Source organism: Rattus norvegicus, chromosome 14 (genome assembly GCF_036323735.1).
Source record: "Rattus norvegicus strain BN/NHsdMcwi chromosome 14, GRCr8, whole genome shotgun sequence".
Taxonomy (NCBI): Eukaryota; Metazoa; Chordata; class Mammalia; order Rodentia; family Muridae; genus Rattus; species Rattus norvegicus.
The window spans coordinates 100,699,519-100,722,015 of record NC_086032.1 but is presented as its reverse complement, the minus strand read 5'-3'; the positions used below and the strand labels follow the sequence as shown (position 1 = coordinate 100,722,015).

Sequence of the window (22,497 nt, the reverse complement as noted above, 5' to 3'; positions counted from 1 at the left end):
GACTCTAGGAGCCAGAGTTGGGATACATTATTACATCTTTCTGGGCATTCCCCTAATCATCTCTGGAGGGATGACTCCTCACAGGCTGTTGTGAGGAACTCCACTCTTTCCATTATGCCTATCACACTTAGTGGGCACTCCACAGACAGTGCCCTTCCTTGTATACGGAGACAATGCTGTCTCAGTGTAAGCACAGATTTCACTTAACATGTCCTGTTCAGAATCGTACAAATACCAACCATGTAGAAGCAAAAAGAACTGATTTTCAAAAGCATGCTGCCATACAGGTGGCCATTTGTGACTCACACATTCTACTTACTAGACTGGTTACCCAACATCTTTTGCTTTTGTATAAAAGAAAAGGTCCGGGGATTTAGCTCAGTGGTAGAGCGTTTGCCTAGGAAGCACAAGGCCCTGGGTTCGGTCCCCAGCTCCGAAAAAAAGAAAAAAGAGAGAGAGAGAGAAAAAAAAAGAAAACAAAAGGTCCTTCAACAAGAATTTGATTATAAAAATTGAGCCCTAAAATACATTATAATTTAACTACATTCTTATTTTAAATTGGTTGTTCTAAATGTAAGAATTTAGGAAGATAATGAGAATTTCCACTGAAACTGATTTTTGTTTTTCTCTGCATAGTTTTTTTTAATTGACGGTTAATACTTTTAAAACAATCATGGGGTAGGGGACTGGAGAGATGGCTCAGTTGTTAAGAGCACTGACTGCTCTAACCAGAGGACCTGTGTTCAATTCTCAGCAACCACATGGCAGTTCACAATTGTCTGTAACACAGGTGTACATGCAGGCACACAAGCATAAAAGCCAATGCACATAAAATAAAACAAATTAATGAAAAAAAAATCATGGTCTCTAGAAGGAAACTAAGTTTTAAGAGCAAGGCTGACTATTGTGGTCTGTTTTTCTTGCTTTGATTTCTTAAACTATCCTAAATTATCCCAAATATAGGAATGACTTTTTTTCCCCCAAGGCAGGGTTTCTTTGTATAGCCCTGGCTGTCCTGGAACTTGATCTGAAGACTAGGCTGGCCTCTGCCCACTGAGTGCTGGGAGTAAATGCATAGTCAGCCTTGCTACTATCTAGGTTGTTGAGGCTCTGCACGGTAAGGCTCGCACTTTAAATCAGAAACATAAAATCCTAATTTTTTTCAGGTTTTCCCCTACATAACCTAAATTACACAAATGACCAAGGTGACAAAATGCAATGATGAGAAGTGGCTTTGTTTTCCAATACCCCCTTTAAAAAATAAAAATAAAAAAAGCCCAAATCAAGACGGATTTCCACTTTCTTGAGTTCAAAGGTGAAAATCATGTACGCTGTCGTCCTGATTGAGGAGGCAGAAACTGGGGTCAACTCGGTGGTATTTCGTTATTAGATTGAGGGAGAGAGTTTTTTATACAGGGAGAAAGGAACAGGCAGAGGAAGGCCATGTTAGCTTGGCCGCTGCCAGTGGCTGGTGAGGAACGTGCTTGCTCTGCTAGGAGTTTGGACACAGCCCGGTTTTGTGCAGGGTGGGAGCGGGAAGCCTCTTCCCCACCCTGGCCTGCGAGCGGACTGCTTTCACGTAGCGGGGACCGGCTTGTGGGAGAAGGCGTTCCTGCTATGCACTCTGCCTCCCAATCCGCTCGGCGACAGCGCCACCGGGTGCAGTAGCTGTGGCTACTGAAGCTCGTGGTCTCCCGGGTCCGCCACAGGGTCGCGGTCTCCTAACCCAGGACAGTACCCTGGCTGAAGCCGTGGCCGCCATCTTTGACCCGGGCACGGCCTATGCGGCCGCCCGCCCGCGAACCACACCTCCGCGTGGGGCCCCTTGCCACTCACCCGCGGCCTCACTGGACTCTGGCCCGGTACGGCTGGAGTCGCCGAACATGGTGAGGCTGAGGTTGCTCAAGCGCTGACGAACAGGGTCCGGCAGCTCCATGTCTGGCCTGCCCGGGCCTATCCCCTCACGTTCCCGCTAGTGGGCCAGCTCAGCGGCGCGTGGCGGTTCCCTTGGCAACAGGGCTGTGCTGGCCGCTGGGGACCTGGTTCCTGGGCTGCCCGGCGCGGAACAGAGTCCTCCAGAGCCTTCTCCGCGGAGAGGCGAGCGGGAGCCACCGGCCCGCTGCCGAATGTGGCCTAGTGCTGCTGAAAATGGAGGGTTCCTCCGTCTTGCTTTAAAGCTGCAGCGTCTTAAGATGATCACAAGTAATAAGCCATTTGGTCCTGAGCTGAGCCACAAGGAGCTCTCACACCAAGGCAGTTTTTCCGTAAAATTGGTGCGCCATTTCTAGAGGGAAATGGAAAAGAAACATAAATCTTAAAGAATGCGCTTGACCCAGTAGGTTCCTTTCTATCGGTACATAAAATCTGGAGTAAGGCCAGGGTGGATGAGACAAGCAAACCTGCTTCAGAAGACAGGAAAATAACTCAAAAGTATTGAGAGCAGTTGTTTCTGGAATATGGGTGACTTAAAAACTAAAAACATCAGCCGTTCCCTGCTCTCCCTTAAGATGTATCATTTTAGCACTCAGGCAGAGACAGGAGATCAGGCTAGCCTGGACTACATTGCAAAATCCTTAAAACCCAGAACAAACCGTAATAGCCATATAAAGAAAAGCACAATCGGATGTACCAGCACCCAAGTCAGTCAACCGTATCAGCATCTCCAGGAGCTACGTTTTCTCAGTTGCTTATGAAGCAACTTTATAGTACACTAATCGCACACTGAAGTTTAAAAAGAAAATCTGACTTTGATGTCAACATTTGTATGAATCTTCTTTTTATTTTATGATCACACCAAGTTTGTCTATGTTGATAAGTTTCTGTGTAGTTTCTACGTAGGAGCAGTTATGACAGGTGCCACTGTTGGTGAAAATGCTTGTTGGTAAGCATATGTTTATGTTGAGTATAACATACACCTTTTTGTCAAGTGTAACATTCACGTTTATGTTGAGAGTGTGCCGGAGAAGTGCTGAGTGGAGTGGTGTGTAAGACCGATTTTATTGGGATCTACGAACACATTCCCAAAGAGGTTTCATCAGACTCTCCCACCTCCAGCTATATTTGAACGTCCCTGTTATTTCATGAGTGTGGGCTTATATTCCACCCTAACCTTTTCATCTTTCTGGTGAAGGGCGGTGGGTCTGCAGATGTCTCAGCGGTTACCAACACTCACTGCTCTTGCAGAGGACCCCGGTTCATTTCCCTTTACCCACATGGTGGCTCACGTCTGTAACTCCATCAGAAACCTCGTTCCCAAAGGGAGTGAGAAAGGATTTATTCTGAGCTAACTATGAGTCCCCAAAGCGGGAAAGATAGATTCAGGTTATCCAGGTAATCTGTTCCGCCATCAAAGTGGCAATATGAATTTGTATTACTAGAGGGTGCAAGATAGCCATAAATCAATGCGTCTACTAAATCCATTAGTGAGGACACCAGGTAGGCAGGTCACAGCAAGGCAGGGACACCTTTGCCATAGGTCTCAAATGCTGTATGAGGGTATAATAGCTTTGGGTTGGTGGATTGGTGAAAGCCACAATCGGCTAACCTAACAGATTCCAAAGGTGTTTTCTGAATGGAATGATCAGATACAGAGGCAAGTGGTAAATGGATATCAAGAGGACTGAAGAGAGCCTAAGATAATTTCGTCCTTTGATCTGTAACATTCTAACCAACAATTACAGAAGCTCGGAATCTTTAATAAAGGCGTGTTTTTCCCAAGAAGCTTTAGGTCACACAGTCAAAAGGAAAATTCACATACATGAATGTCAAGAGGAAGAAATGGAAGGAAATGGCTTTGTAGCTGGGTTTTAGAAGGGATTCAAAATATGTTTATTAAGACATCTAGCCCAGTGAGACTCATGGAGTCAAACGAGACACAAAGTTATAGTTTTATAATGAGAAGTCTGGAATTTTGGCTTATTTTAAAAACACATAGGAACATGTTTTCGTCTTAATCCCAGGGGTGGAGATACAGGGTGACTTCAGGGCTGTTGACTATGATTTGACTCTTGTGGTAGCAGGGGCGTGGTCTTTCCAGCAGCAGATAGTTTCTGCGACTGTGTGGTTTGGAATTCTGGGAATTTTCAGACGGGATATGTTGTAGATTGGTTCTAATGCTATTTGTGTTAATTTGGCTCTGGAAATCACAGGGGAGCCACATGTCTGTGCTGAGGGTCCCTGACCCCAGTTGGTTCTGATTGGGAAATAAAATGGCCAGCAGCCAGTGGCTGGGCAGGAAGAGAGAGGCAGGACTTTAGATTTCCCAGGCAAGGAAGCAGGAGAGAGAAGGGTAATAAGATAAAGTTCAAATCCACTCAACTCTCAGAACCACCCAACATCTGTGCAATGAACTTTAGACCTTGTTCTACAAAGACGGAGCGATGATATTTTACTATCATGGTTGACAGAAGGTTGTATCATTGGATATGTTTTATAAAGGCTTGATTGCTTTCATGTGCACCTCTATTAAAGAAAGAAACACCTAATGTAGAGTTTAGTTTCTGAAGTAATCCATATTTGCTGAGCCCTGTGTCTATTGGTCTCCTACTAAAGATCTTTAATGCAACTGACCATTTAAACAGTTCTTGTATATTAACCGAAGTTATGCAGCGTCTGAATGAATTTTTAAAGACATGTTTTCTCTCTAACACTGAAAAAAATACGTAAAATCCTTTGTTCGGTTTGTAATTGTTTAATCAATATCCTAGAGGGGGAAATTCATAGAATTATGGGTGTTTTTCCTTCTATTTTTATTACTCAAGTTTCCTATGATGAACATGTATTTCATAGCCTAGAAATCCTGTTTAAAAACTGAGATAAAAGAGCAAAGGTGAAGCCAGGGGTGGGTGTGAGAGGAGCAGTATGGGCTGGGAAGGGTCCTGCATTCCTGATTTCACGGGTGATGCAAAGGGCTTACACCCTTTCTGAATGATGCTGTCAGTTGATGCTCACAGTGTCTTACAGGTAATTACACCTGTGAGTTCTGGGTTACACAAGAAGGCATCTGTTTTCAGGGAATCAAGAGATTTGTGGAATTGCCTATAATGTAAGCCAGCTGCTCGCTTAGAAATCCCCAAAGAAGTGTGAAGTCTGTTCTTAAAACCACGGAGTAATCTGAGCAAGATGAACAATGTTACAGAGGTCTGCAAAGTTAAACACTTCTTTAAACATAATTACTTCTTTCACGTGTATGAGTGTTCCATCCACACGTATGTCTATTCATCACATGTATGCCGGGTGCCCTCAGAAGCCAGAAGAAGACATCAGATCCCCTGGGGCTGGAGTAACAGAGGTGGGGGGACACCATGTGGGTACTGAGAATTGAACAAGGGTCCTCTGAAAGAGTAGCCAGTGCTTCAACCCCAGAGACATCTCTCCATCGCTAGTTAAGTATTTCTTATACCAGTGTTGTTCAGAGAAATGCTTCCTCTTTGATAATTGCTTAATGTATGTCACTGAGGTTTAATTACATGTTTTTCATAAAATTACATTTATTTTCATAAAAATGTTGGTCTAATGTGATTATTTGTTTCTCTTTACAAGGGGGAAACGCTGTTTGTTTAAATTGCTCCTAGTCCTAAGAAAGACTTAAATTCTCTCTACTTGATTCTAAGTTTAGCTATAATATCTTAGGTGACTATGTCATTCAATGTTTTGCTTTAAAATTAACTATGAAGACATTTCCAAGAATATGGATAAATTTAAAAGATAAATATATGCTTGGGCACAATATCTTCGGGTATGATTTTACATTAGCATCCACATTTAAAAAATCTTACTCTAATTACATGAACTCTAATCTTATAATCTTCCATTGTTAATGGTTAATCAAACCCTTTTGATTCCTCACACAATGTATTCACAGGACTTTTCACAGGTTGATAAAGAGAGTCCTCTATGAATTACAGTGAAAGCAAGATCTCTTAGAGGAAATTTAGGCTTATATTAAGTGATATTTCATGGCCAGCTAATACTTTGCTTTCAAAGCCCTACCCATTGAGTATTTTTTTAAAGATTTATTTATTATATATAAATACACTGTAGCTGTCTTCAGACACACCAGAAGAGGGCATCAGATCCCACTACAGATGGCTGTGAGCCACCATGTGGTTGCTGGGAATTGAACTCAGGACCTCTGGATGAGCAGCCAGCGCTCTTAACCGCTGAGCCATCTCTCCAGCCTGAGTATTTTTATTAGAAAAAAAAAAAACCTGTTTATCTTCTTCTTCTTCTTCTTCTTCTTCTTCTTCTTCTTCTTCTTCTTCTTCTTCTTCCTTCTTCTTCTTCTTCTTCTTCTTCTTCTTCTTCTTCTTCTTCTTCCTCCTCCTCCTCCTCCTCCTCCTCCTCCTCCTCCTCCTTCTTCTTCTCCTCTTCCTCTTCCTCTTCCTCTTCCTCTTCCTCTTCCTCCTCCTCCTCCTCCTCCTCCTCCTCCTCCTCCTCCTCCTCCTCCTCCTCCTCCTCCTCTTCTTCTTCTTCTTCTTCTTCTTCTTCTTCTTCTTCTTCTTCTTCTTCTTCTTCTTCTTCTTCTTCCTTTATTTTTGGTTCCATGGCACGTCTCTGTGTCAGCGGTGCACTACTCTCTTGTGTCAGACAGCCGCTGCATTGCACAACACTATGTGGGATATGGGAAACTCCAAGACAAGGGAAAATAGCAGAAAAGGAACACCAGCTTAAGAAAATCTCAGATCTGTCAAGTGAAGTTGTGGATCTGGGAGAGTGATTTTATTGAATGTGTCCCGTTATTGGTCGTAATACAATCTTCTTTCCCAGTAAATATGGGCATATTAATCTCTGCTTCCCAGGCTTGTTTTTCACCAGTGCTCTTAGCTGCTGAGCCATCTCTCCAGTCCCGGAATCTGTTTGGACTGCGTTCGCACTCTTCTTCCTCATCTCTCCGGATATAAGGAGTCACTGCCTCGTGCTCCTGCTGCCATTGACTGGCCTGCTTCCACCCTTGTGCCACACCTGGTATGACAATACTGTCCCCCAGAGAAGAGAGGGAATGAGTCTATAAGATAGATATTGGGTCACGGTGATGAGAAATGTTTAAGTGATCTATAGGGTGAGGAGGAGGGGTGGCGACAGAGATTGAGTCTACCTGTAAAGAGAGGCACGGACCAGCCCACACCCCCATCCAGGAAGGGCTGGGAACCCACCTTTCACAGATGGAGGGACTCGACAGGTGTGACTTTAACCTTTTCAATCTTACTTTTAATGATGGTTCTTAAACACGTTAACCTCCCTTCTAGCCCACCACCAACCAGAGGTTGGAAAAGAAAGGATACGGGGGACGTGGCCCTGTTTAGAAATGGTTCTCTGGAGCAACTCCTATCCTCGTTGTCAGGAAACCAGCAGCTCAGTTCCCAGGTCCGCAGCTGGAGCTTGGTCCACTCACAAACACTTCCCAGACACACCAGCAGTCCAGTTTGTTAGTGTTGGGACAGTGGCAGCCGTGCCATGACCTAGCAGGAAGTCAGGCCTCAGCCTAAGCAGCACAAGTCAGCAGGAGGGATTCGGACCATCAACCCAGTCGGTTGAGTCCTATTTATACTCCCTCCAAACATCACGGATCCTCCATGGGTCTTGCCTCAGCATGTGAGTCTGACTTAGCGGACATCACTCTGGCAATCGGCCTGAGTCTGAGGAATTGGCAAGAGGCCACAGCACACCACCAGAAGGTTTTTGGTGCATTTCTCTCACTGGAGTCCCAATAAATGGAGCTCAACTATGCAGTGTAAGGCAGACCATTACATGAGTTTCATTAGCAAAGAATCCTTCACCACGTGTCCTTTCACGTGCTTGCTTTAGCAGAACACCCTTTCACCTGTGTCTGCTTCAGCGAAACATTGCCTTACGAGTCTGCCTTAACCTTTTACCTGTGTCTGCCTCAGTGAAATGTTCTTTATCTGTTTGCCCCAGCAGAACACCATCCGACACAACTGATTTTCCAAAGAACCCTTAAGTTTCCACTTTCACTAAAGGACCCGGGCATTGGGAATGCACTCAGGGGACCTTTGCCAATGAGGAAGCCAGTACAGAAGAGAGGGCAGAAACATTCAGCCGGCTTTCTAAAGAAGCACCCACATCCAGTGAGGAGGGAATTGCATCCTCCCTGGGAAGCCTGTGAGACACATGGCTGGCCACTCCTACATCCCTTTACACCAAGGCACTGGTGATGGGCCTGGGGTAAAAATAACTCGAGATTCAGTTTGAAGTTTAAATTGGAAATTACAACCAGAAGGAGATGATTTTAATTACTTGAAGAGGCAGATAAATAATGAAATCAAGCAAAAAATACGTTTAAAAGAGCTGACACCAGAAAGAACGCAGGTGTGGCTAATACAGCTAGCCTCTGTGTTAACCATTTCGTATTTATCTTCTGTTCGTAGTTCTATCTTCTGGAGGGGAATGAAATGGTTCCGAGGAATACCAGTGCAAGCAAGAATGGCTTTAATTGACTAGATAATTAGAGACAGGTTCTCTTACATAGCTGAGCATGGCATTGTGTTTCTGAACCCCCACTCCCCACGGAGTGCTGAGTTTATGCGTGTGTGCCTACTGTTATGCGGTGCTTCCTGCACGAAGGCAAGCACTGTGTCAACTGACCCACAAGAGTGGCTTTACTTTTTTAAGATTTTTTTTTATTTGTTTTAAATGAGTCGGAGTATAAAACTTTCGGACAAAAGAATGCACAAGTCCTAATATTAGAACTCTGTAGATTTTAAGCCAGTGAACCACTGTAGCATGTAATTATTAAAACAACAACAACAACAACAACAACAACAATTTACGATATGTTCGGCTATGTGCTGGCAAAGGCAGTCTCGCCACCCTCACGGGGAGCCGCATGCGGGTCTTCCCAGGTTCCTGCAGTTAGCTGCTGCTTGTATCTTCCCGGGCTGTACGCCCCACCCGAGTCCCGTAAAATGAAAAGGCCAGAGGCTTTGTCAGAGTATAAAGCCAGCCCGATTTATAACAATAATTCCTCAATTCCCTAAACGCCCACACAAAGAACTCAAAACTCAATTGATGTAGATATGAGATCCACACCTAGGTTGGACAGATGTGCCCTACATAACTCAATCGTCCATCTGTGAAATCCCTAGTTACAAATGGCTCCCAGGACCACGTGGTCTCTCCTGTCTCTGTCTCTGTCTCCTGTCTCTGTCTGTCTCAGTCTCCCTCCCCCGCCCCCCTCCTTCCCTCTCTCCCTCTTCCTCTCTTCCCTCTGCTCTTTAAAACATTCAGCTTCGACTTCCTTTTCCCCTGCCTAATCACAGGCTTTAGCCTTATCTGACTAATAAGATTTTACCTGACCTCTCCTGCATACTGGCATTGAGGGGGCAGAAAAAAAAAACAGACAGCAATCCACGACAAACCACCCACGCTGGTCTGGATGAGAATGTTCGGCACTGGCTCACGTATGGAAATACTTGATGTCCATTTGGTGGGAGGGTATGGCACCTTTAGAGGTCAAAGCCTTGCAGCAGGAAGAACTGAAAGTGGGCTTCAAGAGTTTTAGACCCACCCTACTTCCGGGTCCTTCTCACCGTTTCCTGCTTGAGGGTAAGAATGTGGGGGTTGGGGATTTAGCTCAGTGGTAGAGCGCTTGCCTAGGAAGCGCAAGGCCCTGGGTTCTGTCCCCAGCTCCGAAAAAAAAGAACCAAAAAAAAAAGAATGTGATCTCTCAGCTTGCCACCATGCCTCCTCTGCCATTAGGATACTCCCTTGGAACTGTGAACCAAAGTAAACTCTCTTTTCCATAAGTTGTGTTTGCGCAAACTGTTTTTTTTTTTTTTTATCAAAGCAACAGAAAAGTAACCAATACGACACTATGTAATCAGCACCCAAGTGAAGACATAGGACGCCCTACAACGGTGGTTCTCCCCCTTCGTAAGGCTGCAACCCTATCATGTTGTGGTGATATCCAACCATAAAATTATTTCCGTTGCTGCTCCATAACTGTGATTTTGCCGCTGTTATGAATTATAATGTAAATATCTGAAATGCAGTGTGTGTGACCTCTGTGAAAGGTCATTCGACTCCCGATAGATTAAGAACCACTGCCCTAGAAATACCTGTGCGGGTTAGTTTCTGGGAATCGGACGTGAGGCTGGGAAGAAGGGCCTTCCTTTGAGGAATCGCCCTATCAGATCCGTTGGCAGGCAAATCCACCTGGAATTTTCTAGACTACTAATTGATGTGGGAGAGCCCAGCCCACTGTGTGAAGTGCCACTTCTGGGCAGATAAACTTAGGTTGTATAAACAAACGAATTGAGCAAGCCAGCAGGTAGCTTACTGTATCTATTTCTGTCCCTGACTCAGGTTCCTGCTTTGAGTTCCTGCCTGGCACCCTTCAGTGACAGACTGTAACAAACAAATGAACTCTTGGCTTCTCCAAGTATTTCAGCAACAGAACGCAACTGGGCATGCACTTCCTCTTTGTACTTAGAGCCCTCCGGTACCACGAGTCACTGCTATCTGGATCTCTAGATCTGTCAATTATTTTTGCCTGAGTTTAGTCCTGTATAAAGGTCTGTGTAACATGTGCTTCTGTTTCCTCCTTTTGGCCACTGCTACATGTATGAATTATGTTGTCTAACACTGGCCTGTTCAATTCCATCGTGGTTTTGCTGTTTGACTACACGATGAGTTTTAATATATCACAAATGGCGACAATTCATAATTTATGGCTTTCCTCTTTTTCTCCAGTTCGTGCTGATACAAAAGGTACTGCTGGGGGCTAGAGAGGTGGTGCCGTGGTTTAGAGTACTGGCTCTGTTTCTAGAAGACCCAGGCTTAATTCCTAGCACCTACAGTGGCTTAAAATCATCGCTTAACTCCAGTTCCAAGGGATAGGAAACTGTCTTCTGGTCTCCAAGCACACAAACATGCAAGCTAAATTACCCACTCATATAAAAATTAAAGAGTACTATTGAACTTGATGGTTAATATTTCATTTAGGATTTTTACATTTTGTTAATGAGAGAGAATAGGCTGTTTTTTCTTTCTTTCTTTCTTTCTTTCTTTCTTTTTTTTTTTTTTTTGGTGATGTTTTTATGTTAGTTTTGCATCGACCTATAGAAATTTTGGAAATTCTCTCCTTTTTTTCTGTACTCCAGATGACTTAGTGTAAGATTGGTAATTTTCCTGTTAGAAAGAACTTAAAAGAATTTGCTAAGGAACCCATCTGCACCTGTAGTTTTCTTTGTGGACAACTATTTGTGTTTGCAGATGAAGGGCTATTCAAATTTCTGTTTCCTTTTCCATTCTGGTACAGCTGCGAATGTCTAGGAATCTGTGTTGTTGGCATGTAATTGGTTTTTAATTTCCTCTTATTGTATTTTTAATGCTGAAAGACTCTAAATTGATTCTCTCCATTTCTCTCTTCATAGCAGTTATTTGCTCCCCTCTCTCTCCAGTGTTAATAGGAATTATTTAAATGCATTAGAACCAGTGTTCGGCTTTTTGCTGTTTTCTAAAAATATCTATTTTTCATAGATTTCTAACTTCACTTTCTGTTGAATGTGAGTATAATTTCCTGTTTTCTCCTCATTGGATATGACTTTTCAGATGGATAATTGGCTTTTAGACTTTTTTAATTAAAAAAATTACTATTTTATGTGTGTGTGAGTGTGTGAGAGTGTGTGAGTATGCGTGAGTGTGAGTTAGTGTGAGTGTGTGTGAGTGTGAATGTGTGAGTGTGAGTGTGTGTGAGTGTGTATGAGTGTGTATGAGTGTATGTGAGTGTGTATGAGTGTGTATGAGAGTGTGTGTGAGTATGTGAGTGTGTGTGAGTATGTGTGTGTGAATGTGTGAGTGCGTGTATGTGTGAGTGTGTGAGTGTGCGTGTGAGCAAATGTGCATGTGCGTGCATGCGTGTTGTATGTGAATGCATGCCGTAGTGCATGGGCCACCTTTGGAGTTAGTTACCTCCTTCCACTGGGTGATCAAGTTTACGTTGTCAAGTCCAGCAAGTGTGTTTATAGTCTGAGCTATCATGATGGCCCATTACAATTTTGTCATTATTTATTTATTGTGTATATGTGTGTTAAGAAGTTTCTGGTTGCTTGGTTTCTAGTTTAATTGCATTACATGTAGAGAGCATGTCCTGTAATAGTCCATTGCTTTGGTATTTGTTGAAACTTCCTTAAATACAATCACCTTTTAAAGGGTCTACAGTTTCTTGAAAACAACATATTTGCTTTAGTTGTTAGATGTAATTTCTATATAAGCTTAATTCAGTCATATTTATTAATTCTGTGGTTCAATCTCTTGTACTCTGAGCGATATATACATATGTACAATTATTTTTGCCTACTTGTTCAGTTGGTCAGAGGTCTACCAAGTCTTCCATTCTGACTATGAGTAGTTCCATTTATTCTATCAACATTGTTTGTGATCGTCTTTTGAACTTGTCCCTTCCTAATCAATTGGCCCTTTACGTTACTTTGAAACATGTTGCTTCATCTATTGCCCTTGAAGTATAGCTTAGTGCAGAGTGTTTGTTTAGCATCCTTGGGGCCCCACACTGCAGAAGAACACAGTGTCAGTAGAAAAGGGCTTCTAGCAATGTGTAAGTCCATCCCTTCTTAAACTGTGTGTGTCTGTGTGTCTGTGTGTCTGTGTGTCTGTCTGTGTTTCACAAGTGCTGAGTCTTCCACTTTTCTTTCTTTGTTTTTTTTTTTCGTTTTTTTTTTTTAAATAATAAAATCCCAAGCATTTGATTTACGAAATGAAGACTCAGGAGCCAGATGCTGTGGTGAAAGCCTGCTAGCTCAGAGAGACAGAGAACCAGCTACCCTTCTTCCTCCACTGACATTGCAGTGCAGAAGGAAAAAGCTTTTTCTTCTTCTCCAAACTGCCTTAAATATCCTTCAGCTCAAAGACCCTCCTTTTTACTTCCTGGGTTTTCTTATGTTCACTCCCCATGCACTGGTTGCTTGCTCTGCTACTTGACCTACTGTTGAGTTTATTTAGCTCACGTTTACAGAAAGCTCTTGGGTTAAAAATGTCTGCTGGGGCTGAGCACACCACAACAAGAAACAGGTTTTTCTAGTTCACACTTTCAGAGTTCACAATGCGATCAAAGACCCACCAACACATTCTTATGTTAAAGTCCCCTGTTTCCTTAAGATGTGTTTTGTACCCAGCGGATCAGTGTGTTTTTAGTTACTCCGACAATTTAGTGCATTTACAACTTAATGATTACTTACTACTACATGTTTCCTTCTCCAATTTTTATCTCTCTGTTTATCAGTTTATCCAATGTTTATCTCTCTGTTACTCAGTTTCCCTCTTTTCTTTCTTATTTTATTATATTCCTTTATTTCTTGTAATACCCTGTCAGATTCTTTTGAAATATATCATTCTGTTGTCTGAATGTGTTTATTCAACTTTTCATTCTTGAAGGATATTTCACAGGGTGTGAAATTCTAGGTTCGTAGGCATTTATTTCCCTTTTATTTAAAGAACATAGTCCACTGTGTTGCTTACGTAAGCTCTGACACAGTCAGCCATGGGTCTTGTTTCTTTGAAGGTAATCTCTTTCTGACTCTTTGGAAAATGTTACTCTACCTTTGGGTTTCAGTGTTTGGCTATGATCTCTTCAATGAGTTTTACTGTCTTTACCGGGACAGTCTTTTATCTGAAACTTGAGAAGTAGGCTAGGCTGGCTGTCCAGTGAGCTCCAGGGACCTGCCTGTCTCTGTCTCTTCAATGCTGGGATTACAGCCATGCCACCACACTTTAAAAAACAAGAAACCCAAAACAAAACAACAAAACAAAACGTGGGTTCTTGGGATTGAACTCGCATTTTCATGCTTGCAAGGCGCTGTACTGATTAAGCTATCTCTCTAGCCCTACCACTTTTTTTTTTTTTGTATTTGTTTGTTTTTGTTTTTTAATACAACTCTCTTGAGCTACATTGTACATCTTGTGTTTTGATATATTTTGCATTTTTGGAAAAAATCCCCAAATTCAAATACTGCCTCTTCCTTTATGCACTGTTTCTCCGTGTATTTTTGGAACTCCTGTTATATTTAAAATTAAACGTTTTGCTGCACTAAATATGTCTCTTAAACTTTAAGAATGTATTTTCTATCTTTTTTTCCCTCCATCCATACTTTGGCAGAGTGTACGCTTAGAACAAATCCTGCCACTGTAAGCTCACTGCTTATCAGTCTTACTGCCTACTATATTCAGCGTCCCATCTTAGGTAAGAAATCCCCACCCACCCCACCCACCGCCCTCCAGTGAGGGAAGCAGTCGGGCTAGTCGTTGAAGTCCAGCTTTCTGTGATCTGGAGCAAGATGATGTAGGAGGGCTGTTGAGCTTGTAACAAAGAAAGCCAGCGAAGGCCAGAGCAGAAGCAGGTACCAAGTCAGCAGTGAGAGACACAGCTTCTCAGTGCCGGGAGCACCGTGTGCGATCCGGTAGAGAGCTGAACGAGTCCTTCTTCTTTATAATCAAAACAGGCTAATCCACCCGGAAGAGTGTATCTGCGCTTCAGAAAAGTATTTTGTGAAATTATGTAATGCTTTGGGTGTGATTGAGAAACCGTCTTTCAGTGCGATGCGGCAAGTCTCTGGATTGCAAGGGGAGAAAATGCTGATGACTACACAAACAAATTCTCCCTCACGGGGGAGGGGCTCGTTCTAAAAGTAAAGTTCTCTCTTAGCCTTGTTCTAGTTAACGCTTCCATCAGATATTTTTGTAGAAATTTATATTTAGCAAATTCACAGAGGAAAAACTCATTGCTCCCTTGGATCCTATAAGATGTTAAGTCCAGCAAGAGAGCATTTACGTAACAACCTGACATAAAAATAGTGTATTCTCACTGTTAAATATTTAAAATCATTACAAAATTGTTTTCTTTTTCACTTTATTTTTGCAAAAATATAACTATAGTCACAAATATTTTATAACATTAAACCGTACTTTTTTAAACTATTAAACCTCATTTTACATTTTTGGATTAATTGACATAATTTATTTAGGTATCCTACCAAGATCATACCACAGTACTGTTTTCTAATATTTTGCTTAGAAATAATTAATTTTTTCCAAATTGAACCTTATTTTTTTCAATTATTAATGGACATTTTGATTTTTAATTTTCAGGCAAATTTTGTAAGCATAAATTAGAATCTTGCTTTATCACAGTTTACTACTGTAAATGTTGGAGAACCTAAACATTCTTCCTGGACAGTATAATTATTACACTGAATATTTGGCTTTTTTTGCTTTGGGAAAAAAAATCTATGTTTATGTTTTTTATTTTTCCAGGTAGGGTGTGGATCTCAATGTGGCTTAAGAACTTTCATATATTAAACACTGTAGCCATTTTCTGAAATGCATGTTGCAGGTATTTCTTCCACGTTTGAAATTTGTTTTTTGATTACAGAATTTATAGTACAGACACACACACACTCATTTTTAAGGATTGAATTTTTCAATTATTTTGCCTTTCATGTTATACTTGATAATCACCTCCAATTGTGTAACTATTTACTTATGTCTTGTACCAGAGAGAATTAATACTTAATATAAAGGACTAAAGACCAGGCCCTAGGTTCAGAATAGCAATTAGCTAGCCTTGGCACAGGGGAGTTTGCTATTGCCAACGCCACCGGACTCTGGTTAAAGGATCGCCAGCTCAGGTGTCGGTAATAGAGGGGGGGGTCCAGAAGCAGGGAACTGAGCTCTACGCCCCTGACATAAATATAAGCCCCACGGTGCCTGATTCAATGTGTGTGATGTATGTGTGTTACTGTTTATTTCATCAGCTAGTCCTTGCTGGATAATTATAGGACAAGTTTGCTTAATGAAAATACCACTTCGTCTTCAAGATAAAGCTTCCGCTGTGAAATCTGGTAGGTAAGGACCACAGCAGTTTGTTTCTGCGGCTAAGGCAGCTGGAGGCTGTCTGCTACGTATACCACAGGCATTGCAGCCAAACACTTGTCCAGCTCCCCAACACACACACACACACACACACACACACACACACACACACTCTCACACCCACACCCCTCTAAATCACAGGTCTGTTTTCAATAAGGACCTGCCACTGGCCTCTCTTTGATTTAGCTCCGAAACAAGCAGAAAAAGAAAAAGAAATAGAAGACGTAAAGGTAGGAAATGAAGTCTCAGAAGGGTCATTACTCTGAGTCGGAATTTCACTGGCGCTGAACTTCTGCTAAGCACTGGGGGATTCCATTGGTCGTGGGCACCTCTTTTCATAAATGTTGTGGAGATAAACTGATAGACAATGAGTGGAGAATAGGTGACTAGTGATTGTGGCCCCACATTCCGCCTCACCACTGGGGTGCAGATAAAACACGAGGCACTATGGTGCGATGGGCTTGTGGGAAGTACTACCCAGGGGCTGGGAGGACGCAGCCAAGGCTGGGGGGCCTCAGCCTGAGTGAGAAAAGACACAGGCTGAGTCCGAAGGCTACTGGAAACCACATGGAGTCGGGAAGAAACCGGGGAGGAATGGGGAACTACGGCTTAGCTCATGGGCAATCGTCCTCAGCAATTGTCTGGGAGCACGGAGGGGCAGCGTCATGCTCCCCACGGTGGCTCTTGATGAAAGGGACTGTCCATGCTCAGGGTGCATACCACCTCCTCAGGGTGGACCAGTGAGTAAATACTTCATGCAGGAAACAATGTCTGGGAAAGGAAGCTTATTGGCTAAACCCTCAGGGCCTTTAGAGAGAGGCCTGATCTACGTGACCACAGGTTCGTATGTAGTGAGCGTAGTCACGTAACAGGGTCTGGTCAGAAACAGGTAAAGCTCCTACCACCCTCTCAGAGGTTCTGGGGCTTCCTTCCCACTCAACCTTACCAAGTTTCCTGTCACAGTCCACTGCCCCACAAGTGACTTTGCAAACATGCTATCTCTGGAAAGGATTTGCCAATAGTTGACCTTGGAGAAACAAATTAGACAGGGGTGGGAGGGAGATGAAGTTAGCCTGTTTGGTCTGATTTAGAACTGTGCACCAAGGCTTATTCCCAACTCATCATCCCCATGAGTGGATTACAACCAGGGTCAACGGAAGGAGGCGGGAAGACAGAGATGAACATCAACAGGAATTCTAAGAGTAGTGCAACTGCAATAGAGACATCTAAAGCGGTGGGAACTTCATTGTTACTGGATGTTTTCAACAAGAGGCAGCTGCGTGCAGCTCTGTGGGGTTCCCTAAGGCTGGAAGAATGAACAGTATTTGATCTGTGCTTTTATCAGCCACCCAGTCACGAAATGCAAGGAGAAACATTGTTTCATTCTCATTTAGCAAGTCAGAAGGAAGGCTAGAGAAACAAGAGAATTGCCTGTTACCACACAGGTGATAAGTAGGAAGACCCAAGTCCAGGCCTAAGGTTGAGGTTCAGGTTTGTGTAACCATTAGAATATCTTCTGATTGTGCTAGGAGTCAGGACTAAAGGGGTTTACATTATTATACATTCTGTCATGGTTTGGTGGCTCCTTTTTTTTTTTTTTTTTTTAACAGCTAATGGTTAAGTTACTAACAAAAGTTACTGAAAAGCTACCCATTATTTCAAAACAGAGAAGTGTTGGATGTTGGCACATTTAATAAGGTATGAACAAGTTGGTTCGCAATGTCAGAGATCCCAGCCAGACACTCCTGGGGCTTCGGTGAGGACCAAGCCTATACATACCAGATGCATTATGTTTCACAAAGCAACACTTCTGAAGTATCACGGCTTTGTTGTTGTTGTTGCTGTTGTTTTGTTTTGTTTTGTTTGCTTTTCCTTCTAAACAGAACAAGCAGTTGGTCTATTTTCCTATCCTATTGTAGGAAAGCATTTGACTGAGCAGTTTGCATTTATACCACCGAGTGACGAATTATTTCACAGTAGTCACAGGAAGTGCTTAAAATCTGCAACCGTGTACTGTGCATGTGTATGTCACACATGTATTTCCTTTACATATAAAAACTAAATGAGATATTATATAGAAGTCATGTGTCTGCAAGAGATGAGTACGGAGGTTGGACACATGCCTTTGCTGTGCGGGAGGAACTCACAGACTGAGCGTTTAACAAATTACAAATGCCACGGAAGAAAGTGATGCGTTCGTGTTTGAAAAGACCATGCTATTTACCTGACAAGCTGTGCCAGGATGAAGTTACAGCTGTGGCCCTGCTTCAGATCATTTAAACAAGCTTTTCTTGATGTCACTGACACGTGGGTCACATCCAGTGAGTATTGCCATCAGTAAATAATGATTACCATATGGGAGAAGCTAGCATGCAAGCAGGGCCTGTGTTAACGCCACGCAATCCACGAACACTGCTAACTCACTGGGAGAAAAGTGGAGACTGTTATAACTTAAAACCACAGTATCAGATGCAAAGAAAAGCATGTGTATTAGAAAATATGGATTTTGTGATATTTTAAATGTTTCTATATTTTTCACATCTGAACACATTATATCCTTCATATTTTATCACCTGTGCCTACTTCAGGAAATGTGGGGCAAAAGGAGTCTGAGTTTGGTTTAATCATACGCACCTCCTAGCTATGTTGCTTGACCGAGACCATGAACATGGCTGCTACTGTACAATGGGGAATCATGAGTGCAAAGGTGCTCCATCAGCATGATGTGCCTTGCCAACGTCAGATCCACAGACGCAGTTCTTCTAGCCTGATGTTTGAGGGAACGTCAAGCCGTCTACTAACCATCCTTAAGTACAGTCAATCTTCAAGCCCTGGGCTCCATGGTGTAATCAGTCAGAGATGGTTGAACTCGCACAGGATGGTGTATAGAGGTTATATGCAGCGCTGGGACTTTAAGGGAGGGGTTTAGCATTATTGGGTTTCCCTGTACATCATGAGGTGCTGCCCTAAACCAGTCTCCCGGGGGTAGCTACTGATGACTGTAACTAACAACGGGATAACCCTGCGAACGATCACCAATGGGGATCAAAGGGACATTTCCCTTAATTATTTTCAAACCGTTCCTTAGTTTAGTTTTTGTGCTACATTGTGAGAATGAATAACCTCTTGTCTGTCTTCTGTCTGCCAATGTGACCTAAAGAGCTGGGACAAAAACTTCAAGGGAAGAGGTGTCTCTTTTGACTCTCAGTCTCAGAAATTTCACTCCGTCACTGCAGGACGGTCATGACCGAACTGAACAGCTTATATCATGGTGATCAGCACGCACAGAGGAAGTGCCTGGCCTACGGACATCTTAGTTTGCAAAGTTATGATACAACATCATGGCCAAGGCGACTTGTAAGAAAAGGTGTTTTATTTGTGGTTTATGGTCTCAGAAGATAAGAGTTCAAGACAGCAGAGCCAGGGCATGGTGGTTGGAACAGCCGAGAGCTCACATCTTGATCCACAAGCTGGAGGCAGAGAGACAGACACAGACAGACTCTGGAAATGGCTTACATCTTTTGAGATCTCAAAGCGTGCCCCAGTGACACACCTCCTCCAACAAGATCACACCTCGTAATTCTTCCCAAACAGTTCAATCAATAATTCCAACCTGTGAGCCAACTGAGGGTTTAGTTCTCATTTAAGCTAACACAGTGGCCTTTCTTCTCTTCTACTTTTGATGCCATTGTCGGCCCTTAGGAGATGGGATGGGGCCACCCACGTTCAGAAAGGGTCTTACGTGTCTTAGCCAATCCTGGTTGAAAATGCCCACATGCATATAGTAAGAAGTATTCTTTAATCTCCAAGGCACTTTTCAACCCAATCACATTGATAACCATGGCTAACCGACCATCTTAGTGGGGTTTGTTCTGGTGAAAGTCCTCATGGTTGTTACTGTGATTGGTCTAGTGTTGTAAGGGAATTGCTTGCAGCGTGTACCTGGTAGGGGAGGTGGGTTTCTCTGTGGGCATCACGACTGACATCTCTACACAGGAAAGACACTAGCAAGAAGAAAGCATAACAGGTCTGATTATAACTTGATTGTAATCTCACAGGAGACGTGGATGTTTCAACTGAAGACGTAAAGGTGCAGGGAAATGTCTTTGAATTTATGTTTACATTTGATGAGTTATAAGCAATCACGTAGAGCTATGAGTGGTCAATAGAAGTGTGGTGTTATGCTAACAGTCAGGACGAGGAAATGCAGCTAGGCCCATCTGTCCAGATCCTTCTCGGCTTCTTTGTGCAGGGTTCTTCCCTCTGGGTGTGGAGCGGGAAGCCTTGTGAAATGAGAATCATGGGACTTACTATCAGGTAAAGAGATCACAGAATTTCCTTATGACTTCTGCCATACCGAGGGTAGGAAAGAGGATCAGTTTTAGGCCTTTGTTTGGGAAAAGGGTTCTATTTGTGTTATCTGCCTTGAGGAAGAGAAATTTTAGTGTCTATTAGATTATCAATGGCAGCTCTAGAGTGATGGAAGGCAGAAGGAAAGAGAGGTTTGATCTGACCTTAAGCAGGACTGGGTTTTGTTTTGTTTTGTTTTCCACATGTGCATGCAGATGGTCAAAATGCCTAGAGGGGAAAATGGGCCGTGGCATTACAGAGTGGAAATAATATTTGTAGTCCACAAGGGAAGTGGGAATGTGGTCTTTCAACAAGAAACTATTGCTGTGGTTTCTCTTAGAAGAAAGAAAGGGGAGGAGAGAGAAACAGGGGTGAAACATTCAGAGAGGAAGACCGCTATTTCAGAGACTTGCTCCCTAGGCATCCCTAGGGTATTTTTTTTTTTTTTTGAGCTCTAATAACAAAGAAAAAGGAAGGGACTAGTGTTTGAAATGTAACATTCAGTTAACACTTAATGAAATAGTGAACACAGGTGCATGCACTTCTCACCACCCTTATATGTAAATCTGGAGTTAGGACCTTGAGAGTGTGTTATATTGTGATTTCTCAGAGTCTCCTTGGCACTAGGCCCTACTGGAGGGGCCAGGGCAACAAACCCTGGATGGAACTTCTGAAGCCTTGCTTTTACTGCCTGCAAGATTCTCTCAAGTCACACAGGGCACTGGGATTGGGGTATCTGGGACGAGGTGAGGGGGTGTGGCAGGAGAATGATCTTTTGCTCTTCCAAGATGTAACTAGGATTCCAAATTGCTTGGTTATAGCAAGTCAGTTGAGTTTTATTTTCTTATATTCCCAAGTAAAGGGATGCTGGTTTTTTGTTTGTTTGTTTGTTTGTTTTTGATTTTTTTTAGGCTTTGAGGAGGACAAATTTTATTTAAAAGTTGTACCTTGGGGTAGAAAACTGGCTCAAATTAGAATAATGCAGTGCTACTCTATGCTATCTGAAAACTCGAAAGCAAAGAAATGTCAGTCCCCAAATGGCAGGCAGTGGTCCCACCACATTCTCACAGAAGCAGCACAGAGGCTGTGGAGAGAAGAAGAGTTTTCTGGCCTCGGGCCCATCCCTTTGTGTGACACACCAGTCTTTAATTCTGTCTGTGACTTTAAAAGAAAAACATCTTCAGGCTTTAACCTCACAGGGCTGTTGAGCAAATCACCAGTGTTGTTTGGGTCTTTGTTTATTTTTATGGATTTGGATTACAGTAATTCCTCCCATTTGTATGAGGTCTCCCATTTTACAGTACCTTATGCTTTTTAATCCTCACAATAAACACTGGTATGAGGGTCCAGATGGCTCCTCAACTCCCGGTGACTTGACACCTCTGCTTTATGACTTTAATTATAAAAGTGACTATCCTGGCCGTGGCCAAATCCTACCCCAGTGACTGCCTGCCTGCCTTTCAGAGGTGATGGGGAAAAAAGAGGACTCCTTGGATGTCAGTTCTAGGAATGAAGAAGAAAGACTTTAGGTTCCTGGATGCAGGTGGAAGTGAAGGGAATTTCACGTTCCCTCTGCTCTGGAACACTCTGGAAAGGGCTGGTGGGCATCCAAGGTGAAAAGGCGCTGTCCCTTAACAGCTAGGGAAGGCTTCTGTCAAGCAGACCCGTGGGGTCGCCTTGGGAAGAAGCCACAAGAACCCATAGAATTTTAGCATGTAATTTGCCTTCAAAATGGTTTGCTAGAAAATGAAGCGTACTGTGTGCTAGAGGTATAAAACAAAAGACAACATGTGCTGTAGGTACGCAACATTAATAAAATTACAAGCAGATGTGGGAAGAGGGTCTGAAGGAGGAGGGAAACACAGCAACAAGGAAAAGCTGCTTTCAGGGAAACATCTCTTTACAGTGCAGTGCAAACCGTTGTGCTCACTGTGGTTGCTGTACCCAATTAATCTGCTCAGTTCAGCCCTGGCGGCTGCCGCACGTTCCTTGATACCCACTCTAATGTTCTGAGTTCCCGAATGAAAGACATATACACAGCCTTTACACTTTCATGTGCCTTAAACAGCTCAATGGTTGGGCCGCCTCTTAACCCCCACAAGGCAATCTACTTCCCTCCGATATTCCCAGTTACTACTTACTAAAACCTATAGTCCATCTTTGCTGCCCTACACCCAGTCGGGAGGCCCTCTTGGGGCCACTCTTCCCCAACTCCTACATGATGGCTATGCTCACTGTCCCCCA

General features: G+C 43.0%; 1 protein-coding gene and 1 non-coding gene across 6 annotated transcripts in view; one reads left to right on the top strand and one right to left on the bottom strand.

Annotated features, from left to right (window-relative positions):
* The window catches only part of Tmem17 (transmembrane protein 17), a 40,817-nt gene that overhangs the window by 3,456 nt on the left and 14,864 nt on the right, over window positions 1-22,497 (bottom strand). For 3 of the 5 annotated variants that reach the window (XM_039092230.2, XM_017599320.3, XM_017599321.3), the window contains exon 2: window positions 1,837-2,284. In XM_039092230.2, the coding sequence (XP_038948158.1) occupies window positions 1,837-1,936 (100 nt within the window). In that variant the 5' untranslated portion in view covers window positions 1,937-2,284. Of the gene's footprint in view, window positions 1-1,836; window positions 2,345-9,310; window positions 9,541-22,497 lie in introns of those variants that run through there. The other 2 variants (XM_063273406.1, NM_001010961.2) reach the window with 2 other exon arrangements.
* Window positions 365-439, top strand: Trnap-agg86 (transfer RNA proline (anticodon AGG) 86). Its single transcript has one exon. It is a non-coding gene; the product is annotated as a tRNA-Pro (tRNA).